At 47.0% G+C, this 12,461-nt stretch overlaps 2 protein-coding genes across 6 annotated transcripts in view; one reads left to right on the forward strand and one right to left on the reverse strand.

The window, feature by feature from the left end:
- Positions 1 to 12,461, reverse strand: part of SEPTIN2 (septin 2) — a 33,669-nt gene that overhangs the window by 20,684 nt on the left and 524 nt on the right. Inside the window, exons 1-4 of one of the 5 annotated variants that reach the window (XM_041766720.1) lie at positions 11,756 to 11,891; positions 5,045 to 5,217; positions 4,113 to 4,142; positions 2,605 to 2,725 (exon numbers count right to left, since the gene is read on the reverse strand). In XM_041766720.1, the coding sequence (XP_041622654.1) occupies positions 2,605 to 2,725; positions 4,113 to 4,121 (130 nt within the window). In that variant the 5' untranslated portion in view covers positions 4,122 to 4,142; positions 5,045 to 5,217; positions 11,756 to 11,891. Of the gene's footprint in view, positions 1 to 2,604; positions 2,726 to 4,112; positions 4,143 to 5,044; positions 5,218 to 11,381; positions 11,509 to 11,755; positions 12,032 to 12,461 lie in introns of those variants that run through there. The other 4 variants (XM_041766719.1, XM_041766716.1, XM_041766721.1 and 1 more) reach the window with 4 other exon arrangements.
- Positions 11,644 to 12,461, forward strand: part of LOC121497294 (high density lipoprotein binding protein) — a 69,896-nt gene continuing 69,078 nt past the window's right edge. The window contains exon 1 of the mRNA XM_041766714.1: positions 11,644 to 11,796. The gene's annotated coding sequence lies outside the window, so the exon portion shown is untranslated. The remainder of the gene's footprint in view (positions 11,797 to 12,461) is intronic.

Here is a 12,461-nt window from a genome sequence, read left to right on the forward strand (position 1 = left end):
TGAATGTTCCACATGCACTTGAAAAGAATGTGTTATCTTGCAGTTTCTCAGCCTAGTGCTCTCAATGCCAATTAGGTCATACTGGTTGATAGTGTTACTTTAACACTCTGTAACGTTACTGATTTTGTTTCATAAATTACTATGCAGAGTGTTAAAAACCCATTCTTAGAGACTGATCTTTCTCCTTTCTGATTGTGCACCATGCATTGTGGAGCTCTGTGATTAAGTATGTGCACATACAGCTGCGATGAGGTCATCCTGAACTGATCCCTGCATCTTTCCGATACATACTTTTTCACTCTGGGAGTACCCAGGTAGTAGACCTCAAGTCCACTCCATCTGGTATGAATACAACCACTTTAGGTTCTCATGGGGGGCTTTGCTTGAGGATTTTCCACCCTGGTGTCCAGGCTCACACTGCCGGCCTGTCGCGGTCACGGCTGTGTCCCTTCTGCCAGGGTGCTGCCTCATCTCTTCTTTCTCTTTCTGCCTTCTTTTGAATTAAACAGGTTTTTGTGTTCTGGTTTATCAAACCTACTTGCTTTCAGCCAAACCCTTGCTTTACTTTTCTAGTGTCTGCTCCAGAGGTGCAAACAGGCCATGTTAATAACCTCCCCTATGGAATATCCCACCAGGTCAATGCATCACAGCAGCTCCTCTACGCACCTTCCTATCTATGCTATTCTGGCTCACTGTACTACAACGTCATATGGTGTCAGCTTCGTTTAAAAGGCAATTATCAAAAAAAAAATAAAATAAAATAAAAAAAAATAATAAAATAAAATAAAAGGCAATTATCATCAAAAGAAATGAAAAACCAAGAAAAGTGTTTATATTGATTGACACACTTGCCATTTCCAGTGCTCTATCCCTTCTGTCAATCTAAGAAACCTCGTTTGTTTATTTATTTATTTATTTATTTATTTATTTATTTATTTATTTATTTATTTTCTTAGAAACCTCGTTTAAGAATCTTTCTTTTGGGGCACCTGGGGGGGCTCAGTGGTTGAGGTCCTGCCTTCGGTTCAGGTCATGACTCCGAGGTCCCAGGATACAGTCCCCCACTGGGCTCCCTGTGGGGAGCCTGCTTCTACCTCTGCCTCTGTCTCTCTCTCTCTCATGAATAAATAATTTATTAAAAACAAAACAAAACAAAACAAAACAAAAACCTTTCTTCTGGTGCAGATCTGACAGTGATAAATTCTCTTGGCTTTTATCTAAAAATGCTTGTATTTCATTTTTTTAAGTATCCATTTTTCAAGGTTATTTTTGATGAATTCAGAATTCTAAGGTGATGGTTTTATTCTTTTAGTACTCTGAAATGCCATTTCACATGGCTTATATGATTCCTGGTAAGTCGGTGGTTCTTTTCACCTTCAATCCTCTGTATGCAATGTGCTTATTTCCCACCACCCACAGCCTTACTTTTGGAAGACTTTTCTGTTTATCAGTGCTTTTCACCAACTGTTTATTGTGTGCCATGGAGTGTTCTTCATATTTATTCTACTTGGTATCTGGATACTTTCTATTGAACTTTTCTCTTCTGCAGTGCAAAATTTGCTGTTAGGTCAGAAAAATTTCCATCTCAGTTGTTGTAATCTCTATTTTTTTAATCTCTAGTTCTTTCTGTTAAGTCTTTTCTGGCTATCTTGTACTTCCTTATTGTATTGCTGTTCTCCTTTATGAACCAAGAGTGTATTTAAAATAGTAAATATCCTCTTTCACCAATTCTATCACCTGTCCCTTCTGGACCTATTTCTATTGCCTGATTTCTCTCCTGGTTATGTGCTACATTGTTTTGTTTCTTTGCATAAACAGTACTTTATTACTGAATGCTAGCAAGTATCAATGTTACACTGTAAACTAGATTTTCTTTTTTTTTTAAGATTTTTTTTTTTTTTACTTATTCAAGAGAGACACACAGAGGGGCAGAGACATAGGCAGAAGGAGAAACAGGCTTCCTGCTGGGAGCCCAATGCAGGACTCGATCCCAGAACCCCAGCATCATGACGTGAGCCAAAGGCAGACATTCAATCACTGAACCATCCAGGCATCCCATGTAAACTGGATTTTGACAACCTTTTTAAATGAATGATGACTTTTACCCTGAAAAGTAGCTAATTTGTCAATCAGCTTGATTCTTCAAGACTTGTTTATAACTTTGTTAAGTGAAGGTCTAGAACAGCTTCCACACAGCTACTGGCAGGTCTCAGCTCCCTGCCTTGTGGAACTTTTATGACCTAGTCTCAAAGTCACACACCTTCATTTCTGCTGTCCTACTGACTACATGCATAAGTGCTACTCAGTGAGGAGGGGATACAAAGTATCACAAATACCAGGAGGCAAGAATCAGCGAGGCCATTTTGGAGGCTCACTGGCACAAGGAGTGAAATCTTTCACACATACAAACAAGGAAATGACAAAAATATGAGATTTTATTCATCAGCAAAATTTTCTAAAGAATTTTTTCCCCCAAATTCCCAGTTACTTGAATCTGACAATAAAGGAATTTTCCCACTGACTTCATACTATTACACCCTAAAGGTTGGGAAGGAGAAATAGGCACATATTTAATAAGCCTGAAGGTGTAAGTTAATTTCTTACCGACCACCATTAGTGTGAACTCAAAACCTTTTTTCACTGATTTTCGGTGAACTTGATTGGGAAGATTCGCAAATCCGACATAGCCAGGAGTTTCTGGATTTATAAACTGAGTTGGTTGTTGCTAAAATAAGAACAAATAAATACCCTGTTAGTTGCTATTAAGATATAATCAAACCTGTGACAAAGGTATCATTAGTTCTCACTCACACACACAAAATACATATATCCACTATTCAAAAAGGCATCTCTATCAGAAAACTAATGGTATTCACTTAAGAACATTTTTTTTTCAAAGAAAAACTAATTCAGTATTATTCCATGCCTAAGTGCTGATCTAAAATTACATTTTTGTTACGCAATTAAGCAACACATTAAGAGAAAATCATCTTTGTGCAATTCAAATTTTGACTTCGGAAATTATCTATAGAGTTCCAGGAAAATCAGTCAAAATTTACAAAGTAATGCTGCAATCGAAAGTGGTTTCATTGAACAAATTTAGCAGAATGGCTTCCAAAAGTACATTCTTCTAGGTATCAGATATGATGCATTTGTGAAACGTATCCAGGAACAAGCCATAAGCTATGTCTCTTATTTATTTCTAGCTTTATGGGACAGTGCCACGAAGGGTGAAGCAGGCAACTTAGGGGTGGGATGTGAACATCTAGCTTCAGACCAAAGAGTAGATGGGAATGAGAAATGGAACATAGCTGATGACCGTACAGGGAAGCATCAATATTCCTCAACAGGTGGAAGGACCGATGGAGACGCAATAAAGCAAGCACAAGTACAGTAAAGCTGTGGAATCTAGGTAGTAGCACACTAAAAATGTGAGGAAATCAAAGATACACCAACTGATTTATTAATTTAGAAATAATATTTCGTTTAGGATTACATTTTAGAAATGCATATTCAAATGCACCTACACAGATGTAAAAAGAATATTCACAAAACATTGCTAGTGGTTATTTCCAAGTGATAGAATTACAATTAATATTTGCTTTTTTGCTCATCAGTGTTCCACATTAATACTTGCATAAAAGTAAAAACTAGTATAAATGATTATGTATAACACCCAAACACTCAAATATAAAAGCAAAGTAATAATCTTGCAATCATAAAACAAGTTCTGCTTTTCTCAGCATGTCTTTTAGAGGTAATTTATTTTCAGGGCTCTGGGCTAATTTGCAAGCTGATATAAGCCAATTTATCAAATATAAGAGCCCTATACATTTCATGATGATAAATTATTAGAATTTGAAATTATTACTTGATTGGTCTCCTGGGAATGATGTAAAGGCACTTAAACGGATTGTTACTGATGTATTTAGAAACAAGAAATTGGAAATCTGAAAAAGGAAAGCTCAAAGCTTTTAGAATGTCAAATTAGAACTGTCTCAATGAATCAAATATATCAGTTGTATTAAAAATGAGTCACATAAGTCTTGACTATAAGCAGCTTGAAAACATAAAGCAGTTTCTCTTTATGCATGAGAAGTGAGATCTCTTACCTTAGACATCTTCAGTGAAGATTTCTCAATCTGTTAAAAAAGAAATACATACACATATATCCATGTATGCATGCACACACATTAGATTTAGCACGAACTGACACGTAAAGACTTACACATAAAGCATAAACAGCTTCTGTTTCTTACCTTGTCAATTGCGTCAAATTACAGAAATGAAGAGATTATCTCATTTTAAATTAGGTATTAAAAAAGTAGGTCAATTCAATCACCCATAAATATATATATACACATTCTGAAATTCCAATAACACGCAAAATTTCTTTAGTAATGATGATATGCTAAGCACCAGGGACACAACAGGAGAAAAAGACATTCTCATGACCCCTGGAATTTTGATTTCCTTCCTCTCTCTGAAACCTGTCCACCGGAAAAGGTGCTTGTAGAGCACTATGTGCTATTGGAGGTTCTTTGAGATCCTGAGAACTGGTTTTCGACAATGGGGCGGGCACACAGAGCAACATTTATAAGTAAAAGAAAAAGGACCTGAAGACCCTGGAGTGCTGGAGGAGTGTGACAATAGCTTCAGAGACATTTGGGATTTTAATATGAATTTTAGAAAACTTGGAACTTCAGGGAACATGGAGTCTATTGGCTAACCTTTGGTAACAAAGTCAAAAGATACGAATGCAGTCAGATTTGATTCCCTCTAGAGCTTAGAAACCTATTAGGAAGTTTCACGTTCTTGCCTTCTCAGCCCCCAAACCTTAACATTCCTCAAAACTGTATACTCTCTTCCCCTCCTGAATGGAAATGTTCCCAACCACCTCTGAAGACAGGAGGCTCCTGCACCTCACGCACGGTATGGTTAGCTGAGGCTGACCGTGGTAGGGTTTATAGAATTCCACTGAAAACAAGCATCATAGCCTTGGTTCTCCTTCTAGCGGCCCCCTGGAAGTCTTACTGGCATCTACCTGGCAGGAGAAGGGAGGCAGAAGAGAGCGGAGGACTCAGTGCAATCTGCAAACTGCTCAATGCTACCACCTGGGCTGAGAATGGAGCATGCTGGAAGGCTGGGCCACGGGGAAGAGCCACCAACTGAGGAGGTGTGGGAAGCTCCAAGCCCAGGTGGTGGAACGAAGGCAACCTGAGAGGAAAGAAGGAATGTTAGGCAACAACAGAGGCAGGAGATGAATTCTGAAGAACCTTTTGGCAAGGAAAGGAATCCAGAGAATGCTGGAAAAGCCTGCAGAACAGAGGTCTGGAGCGTGAGTACTCCAGGAGTAAGATGACAGTCTTACTCTCTTACATCTCCTTGCCTCCAACAAGAGCTCAACAGGCAAGCACCAGGAGGAGGAAGGCCATAATTTGAAGCAAAAAAATAACATCACTGAGAAGAAGATGCAAGTGCACTATTTAAAAGAAACAAAACTGGGATCCCTGGGTGGCGCAGCGGTTTGGCGCCTGCCTTTGGCCCAGGGCGCGATCCTGGAGACCCGGGATCGAATCCCACATTGGGCTCCCGGTGCATGGAGCCTGCTTCTCCCTCTGCCTGTGTCTCTGCCTCTCTCTCTATCTCTCTGTGACTATCATAAATAAATAAAAAAGGGATCCCTGGGTGGCACAGCGGTTTGGCGCCTGCCTTTGGCCCAAGGCGCGATCCTGGAGACCCCGGATCGAATCCCACATCGGGCTCCCGGTGCATGGAGCCTGCTTCTTCCTCCGCCTGTGTCTCTGCCTCTCTCTCTCTCTCTGTGACTATCATAAATAAAAAACAAAACAAAACAAAACAAAACTGGGGGCACCTGGGCGGCTCCACGGTTGAGCATCTGCCTTCTGCTCAGGTCACGATCCCGGGGTCCTGGATGGACCCCGCATTGCACTCCCTGCTCAGCAAGGAGTCTGCTTCGCCCTCTGCCTCTGTCCCCCACCCCGCTCTCGCTCTTTCTTTTTCTCTCTAATAAATAAAATCAAATAAATAAAATCTTAATTTAAAAAAATAAAATGAAAGAAATAAGACTTATTGGACCTAAAAACCATGATTTTCAAACTTAAAGTCTGGTAACTCAAATTGAACAAACGGTCACAGTTAAGACTCGAACTGTGACTCGGAAGACCAAATACAAAAAAATCTTAATGCACAGGCAATAATACAGAGAAGGAAATGATGGGTAAAAGATAGTCTTGGAAGAACAATCCAGGCCACCTACCATGTTAACAATAAGAGTTCTCATTAAGTGAACGGACAGAGGGAGGAAAATAATAACAACAGAAGAACAGAGTCCACACATTACCCGACTATCTGGAGTGAATTAAGGTCTCTTGAATAGAAAGGACACCCTAGGAAAGTTCTATGAATAATATAGGATTAGTATTAAACTACCTCTGTGAAACCTAAGAGTTGAGGACAAGAGTGAGAGCGCAAAAGTAAAACACTCCAAAGGGTGAGGTGAGGGTCAGATGGAACACAGATGGTTCTGACAGAAGGAAGAGCAAACGACCTTTTTTAAATAGAGATTCAGTGTGACTATAAAAGAAAAGGTAACCATTAAAAAAAAAAAACGACAGCGGAACTTCCAAATTAAGAGAAAGATACAGAATAGCAACTTGATGAAGTCAGCAAAATCATGGAAACAAGAGAAAAAATAATAAAATCAATCATTAAGTGCAAGGATATACTTAAAGTAACAAAAGTTTTTAAAACAAAGGGACAGCCTAAAAGACACCAGGCTGGCCAAACACAAAGAAAGTAGGACGGAAAATAACATCAGCCCAGGTGAGAATTAAGGTAAAAATGTGATCCTGATAAAAAGAACGATTTATAAGGAAGATACAACATTCCCAAATTTGCATATACAAATCATTACAGCAGATAAATAACATAAAGCAAAGACTAGAAAAAATGGCAGGTGAACTTGATAAAAATACAAGCGTAAGACTTTACTAGTATCCCTCAGAATTACAAATTCAGTAAACAGAATATGAGCAAGCAGAGAGGATTGAGTAATACAACCAATAAAATAGAATCTACAGAGAATCTTGAGTTAATAGCATAAAGAAAAGCAGTTAAAGAAAAAAAAATCATGTAATTACTATAAAAACTTTAAGTAAATCTTAAAATATATTTTTACAATTGATATTTTCAACTTGTGATCTGTTAAAACTAGGAGAAAAAAAATACAATTCCCAATTATTTGGAACACTCTTGGATATCCCTTGGAGCAATGAGAGTAACAAAAGCAAAACCACAAGCTATCTAGAAAGTGATGGAACACAGTAAAAGCTTCATAGACTGATAAGAATTTGAGTTTTAATTATTTTCATTAAAGAATACTGAAAATAAAGAAATTTGGTTCTCAAATTGACAAAGTTAACTCAATAGAAGGATAAATGGATTTAAAAACTACTTCTCTGAAATAAATTCCTCACAAATCCCACTAAGGGGAAAAAAAAAAAAAAAGCAACTATAGAAAAGAAGGTATAATCACAGACTCAGGAGACTCCACATATCAAGATGGCCAGAGATTTGAAAATCTGGAAGAAATGGATGGTTTCCCAGACACTGTAAATTACCAAAATGGAACAAGAACTGAAAACATTGACCAGAACAAATACTACCGAACAACTGAATAAAATCTACCAATGAAGACAGGACCAAGACCAGACGGAATTAGAGCTGTGTTCCATCCAACCCAGAACGAATAACACTTAAACCAGTATAAAACAAGAGAAAGCACCCCAATTCTATGAGGACACTACAACTTTAACAACAAACCCAGACAGAGACCTAAGAAAGCTGGTTCGGTAGCGCTATGTCAAATCTCACTCATGAATATAAATGCAATCTATTCTCAATGAAATATTTTCAGCAATTATGTTCCATAAATATACTAAAAGCTTCCACCTATATGAAGCCATTGCAAAAAAATGAAAGGAGATAATCCTATACGAATTGATGCTGAAGAGACCTATGATAAAATTTAGCAACCACCTCTAATGAAAACACTAAGGAAACTGCTTAAATCTAATTGACACCGAGCACCAATGGCAAATGTTATTTTCTCAACAATGGAATACTAAATCTATTTAAATTCTAATTATTAATTAGGCATGGATGTCCATTACCACTGTAATTATTTTAAAACACTTATTCTGGGGGCGCTTGGGCGGCTCAGCGGGTTAAGTGTCTGGCTTCAACCCAGGTCATGATCCCAGGGGTCCTGGGATGGAGCCCCTGCTTCTCCCTCTTCCTCTGCTGTTCCCTGCTTATGTGCCACATTCATGCCCTGTCTCAAATAAATAAAATCTCTAAAAAAAAACAAACAAAAAACACTTATTCTTGGATGGTCTCATTTGTTGGGTTGTTCATTTGAATAAAGAACCAAACAAGATCTTCATACTGCAACCTCACAATTGAAATTCAGTGAAATAGCAAAATGAAAAAAACAAGTTTTTTTCATTAATAAGACTGAATACACAGAAAACACAAATAGTTCAGTTAAAAAGAATTCTAGGGGTGCCTGGGTGGCTAAGTCAGTTGAATATCCAATTCTTGATTTTGGCTCAGTTCATGGATCTTGGGGTCCTAGGAATGAGCCCCAAGTCTGGCTCTGTGCTCAGCGGGGAGTCTGCTCAAGATTCTCTCTCTCTCCCCCTCCCCACCCCCACTCAAATAAATAAATAAATAAATCTTTAAAAAAAATTCTAGAATAAGGTAGTTTAGTAAGATGACTGGATAAAAGCCAGATGCAAAATAATTCCCTTCTGTACTAGTAATATAAAGGAATAGAAATAAGGATAAAATGCGTTCTACAACAGAATTAAAACAAAAAACAACCAAACACGTAAGAACAAATTCAGAAAAAAGCAGAGCCTAGTTGAACCAAATCATTTTTATTTCTCCCAAATTAGTATATAATGTGGTCCAACCCCAGGTGGAATCCTAATGCGAGTTTTTTCTAAAAGGACTGGATAAAGTGACCTTCAAGTTTACATGAAGAATAAATGCCTAAGGATGGAAAAAGAGTGGGAATAAATAAATGGGCACCTGTCTTCCAAGCTATCACACGTTATCTTATTTCAAACAAACCCAAGAGGACTCAGGACTATCCCGGAGGTCTCTCCTGAATTCCAGACTTGCTTCTCCTCACTGAACCCTGGGCCTCTGCCTAGGTTCTGATCAACTTCTTTTGAGCACCCTGAGAACGCTATACCTCGAGCCCACCTGTGTTCACCTCATCCTGTTCAGCAGGACTGGGTTGTTTTACAGGAGAGAAAGGGAACTTTCACTGCTCCCTATCAGTTTCCTGCTGAAAGGAAAGCAGGAAGACCTACTGGATACACAACGTAGAACACCATTATTGGAACAGGCTATGAATTATTTTAATTCAGCAAGCTTTTCTTGCCATATCCTATTTCTTTCATATTCAGCTTTTTTCCTGAGATATAATTTGGATCCACTATGACTTTCTAACAACATAAGCTACTAGCTAATTAATGTAAAATGAAGCTGAAAGAGGACCAAACCGCGGAACTTTTGAAGCACCTGGTCTCCACTAAGCAAGCCCGCAACACGGGATGCCCAGCACCGTGATTTACACCATGACTGCGGACCACTTGGATCCCCCACACTCAATGCGGTCAAACAAAAACTTCATTCTTTCAGGTTGTGCTCATTCTGGACGCTAGCATGGCTTCCTCCTTCCACAGGGCAATACTCCCATCCCAATTCACACAGAACAAGGCAACTTTTCCAAAACAAAAGACGAAAAACAGACGGATAACACTAGATTCTTGGCAACACGCACAACCGTATTTCGCCAGCGGTGTGTCCAGCAGGGGATCGCCGAGGAGACCAATCACGGTCACGTTATTCCTGCGTGTACACACGGCCCCAGCCCACACGACGACGCTGCTGCAGGGGACCCCGAGAGTCCTTCTCCCTGATCCAAAGCTCTTGGATCGAGTGTCTACTCCACCTTCAGATTCTCGGGATCCGAGGAAGGCCCGACCCCTACACAGCACGAGCTCGGCGGCTACCGGGCAGCGCGTCACATACACCGACACGTGTGACCACCGGCACGACGTGGTGCCAACACGGAAGGCAAAAGGCCCTCGACCCACGGCTGCAGCAGGTCAGCTCCGCCGCGCCCTTCTCTTAGCTCACGTCTTCGGAGTCGGTCTAGAAAGGGGCCCGGATGGCGCTCAGGAGCGCCGAGGGCAGCCGCGCCCCGCTTCCCCGGGTGGCCCTGCCAGCTCCAAAGCAGTCCGTGCACATCTGCCTGACCGGGCAGCCCGTCGTCACCCGGGCTGCTGTGCCGGGGGCAGCTCAGGCTGGAAAAGGGAAAAAGCATGAGGATCCCCTGGGCCGCCGAGGGCTCCCGGCCTGCGTCCGGGCCGAGCGGGCCCCGGGAGCGACAGGCGGCCCGCGGGGAGCGGCCACACACGGCCCGCCGGGGCCGCAGCCGCACTCCCGGGGGCCCCGCACGGCCGCGTCGGAGCAGCACGTCCCGGCGCGGGGCACGTGCCCGGTGCGCCCAGGGCAGGGCCGGACCCCAGCCCCAGGGCGGCGCGGGGCGGGGCGCGCGGGGCGAGCCGCAGCCGGGACGAGACCCCGCGCCGGAGCGCTCGCCGGACCCCGCAGGCCCCGCCCGGTTCCCCTCCCCCGCCGCCCGGCCGTCCGCGCCGGGTTCTTCCGGCCACGTCCCGCCGCGAGCGCCGAGGACCCCGGGGCGGAGGAGGGGCCCCAGGGCGGAGGAGGACCCCGGGCGGAGGACGATCCCCGAGGCGGAGGAGGATCCCCCCGGGGCGGCGGAGGGGACCCCGAGGCCGATGAGGACCCCGGGGCGGAGAAGGGGCCTGGAGCGGAGGAGGGGCCCGCGGGAGGACAAGGACCCCGGGGCGGACGAGGACCCCGGACGGAGGAGGGGCCCCGGGGCGGAGCACGGACCCCGCCTGGAGCGGACGAGGACCCCCGGGGCGGAGGAGGAGCCTGGAGCGGACTCGGATCCCGGGCGGACCAGGGACCCCCGAGGCGCAGGAGAGCCCCCGGGGCGGAGGAGGGACCCCGGGGCGGAGGAGGGACCCCGGGGCGGAGAAGGGGCCCCGGGCGGAGGAGAGGCCCCGGGCGGAGGAGGGGCCCCGGGCGGAGGAGAGCCCGGGCCCGCGCCCCTCCCCCACACCCAGCGGGCCGCCGCCCGCGCCCCCGGAGCCCGCCGTCCGCCGCCCTCCGCCCGTCGCCGCCCCCGCCGCGCCCGCCCACAGCCCGCACCCCGCCCCCCCGCGACGGCGGGGCCCCCGCGAGCCACTCACCGCCGACGAGACGAGCGGAGAAGCAGGCGCCCACCGACCGCGCCGCGGACCGCCCAGAGCCCGCCGCCCGCCCCGCCCCGCGCGCGTGGCGTCATCACGCCGGCCCGCCCCGCCCCGCGCGCGCGGCGTCACCACGTCGGCCCGCCCCCTCGCCCGCGCTCCCTGCCCCGGCGCGACCCGGCCTCCTCCCCGCCCCCGCCCCCGCCCGCCGCGTCCGAGAGCGCAGGCCCGTCCGCGCCGGCCGCCTCTGCGCAGGCGCCGCGCCCCTCCCACGGCGGTTGGCCATATAGAGGCTGGGGGCGGGGGGAGGTCAAGCGGAGCCTCTTCTCCTTTACCAAGATGGCGGCCCGTCCCTGCTCCGCCACGGCGCCCACCTTATGAGCTCGGCTTCCTTGCGCCGACCCGAGCGGAACAGGTAGCGCGGGTCCTTGCCTCGCGGGTGCGCGGCGTGGGAGGGAGGGCGTTTGCTTGGCGCGAGCCGGGGGGCCGCCGAGGGAAGAGGGGCGGCGGGGGTGCGGCGCGGCCGCGGCCGGGAGCCTCCGCCTCCGCCTCCGCGCTCTCCTCCGGGAAGATGGCGGCAGCGCCGAGCGGGCAGCGCCGGAGCGGGGCCGGGGGCTGCGGCGGGCGGGCGGCCGGGCGGGCCGCTCTAGCCCCGGGCCGCCCGCGTCTCGCTGGTGCGGGGGCTTCGCCCCCATTGGCCGCCGCGGGTCACGTGGGCCGGGGCCGGTGCGCGAACCGCAGAGCGCGGCGGCCGCCCCGGGGACTCGGGCTCCGGCCTGGGCCTGGGGGGGCGGGGCGGGCCCGGGGTGCGCGCCCGGGCGCCCCTTCCCCGCCCCCGGGCCTCGGCGAGCTCGCACCCGCAGGTCGTGGCCGGGAGCGCGGCCCCTCGCCCGCGTGCGCCCCCGCCCTTGGCCCCGCAGACGGCGCGCGGGGGGGGGTCACGGCCTCCGGGCGCCCCCGCTGGACCCCGAGCCCCGCGGCCCCAGGGCGCAGAGGGCGGAGGGCGCACGCTTGTTCCTCTCTCCCCGAAGCAGCTCGGGGCCTGGCATGGGGGATGCGCCCGTGGGGGTGCGCGGGCTG

The sequence above is a fragment of the Vulpes lagopus genome, chromosome 8 (genome assembly GCF_018345385.1).
Source record: "Vulpes lagopus strain Blue_001 chromosome 8, ASM1834538v1, whole genome shotgun sequence".
Classification (NCBI taxonomy): domain Eukaryota; kingdom Metazoa; phylum Chordata; class Mammalia; order Carnivora; family Canidae; genus Vulpes; species Vulpes lagopus.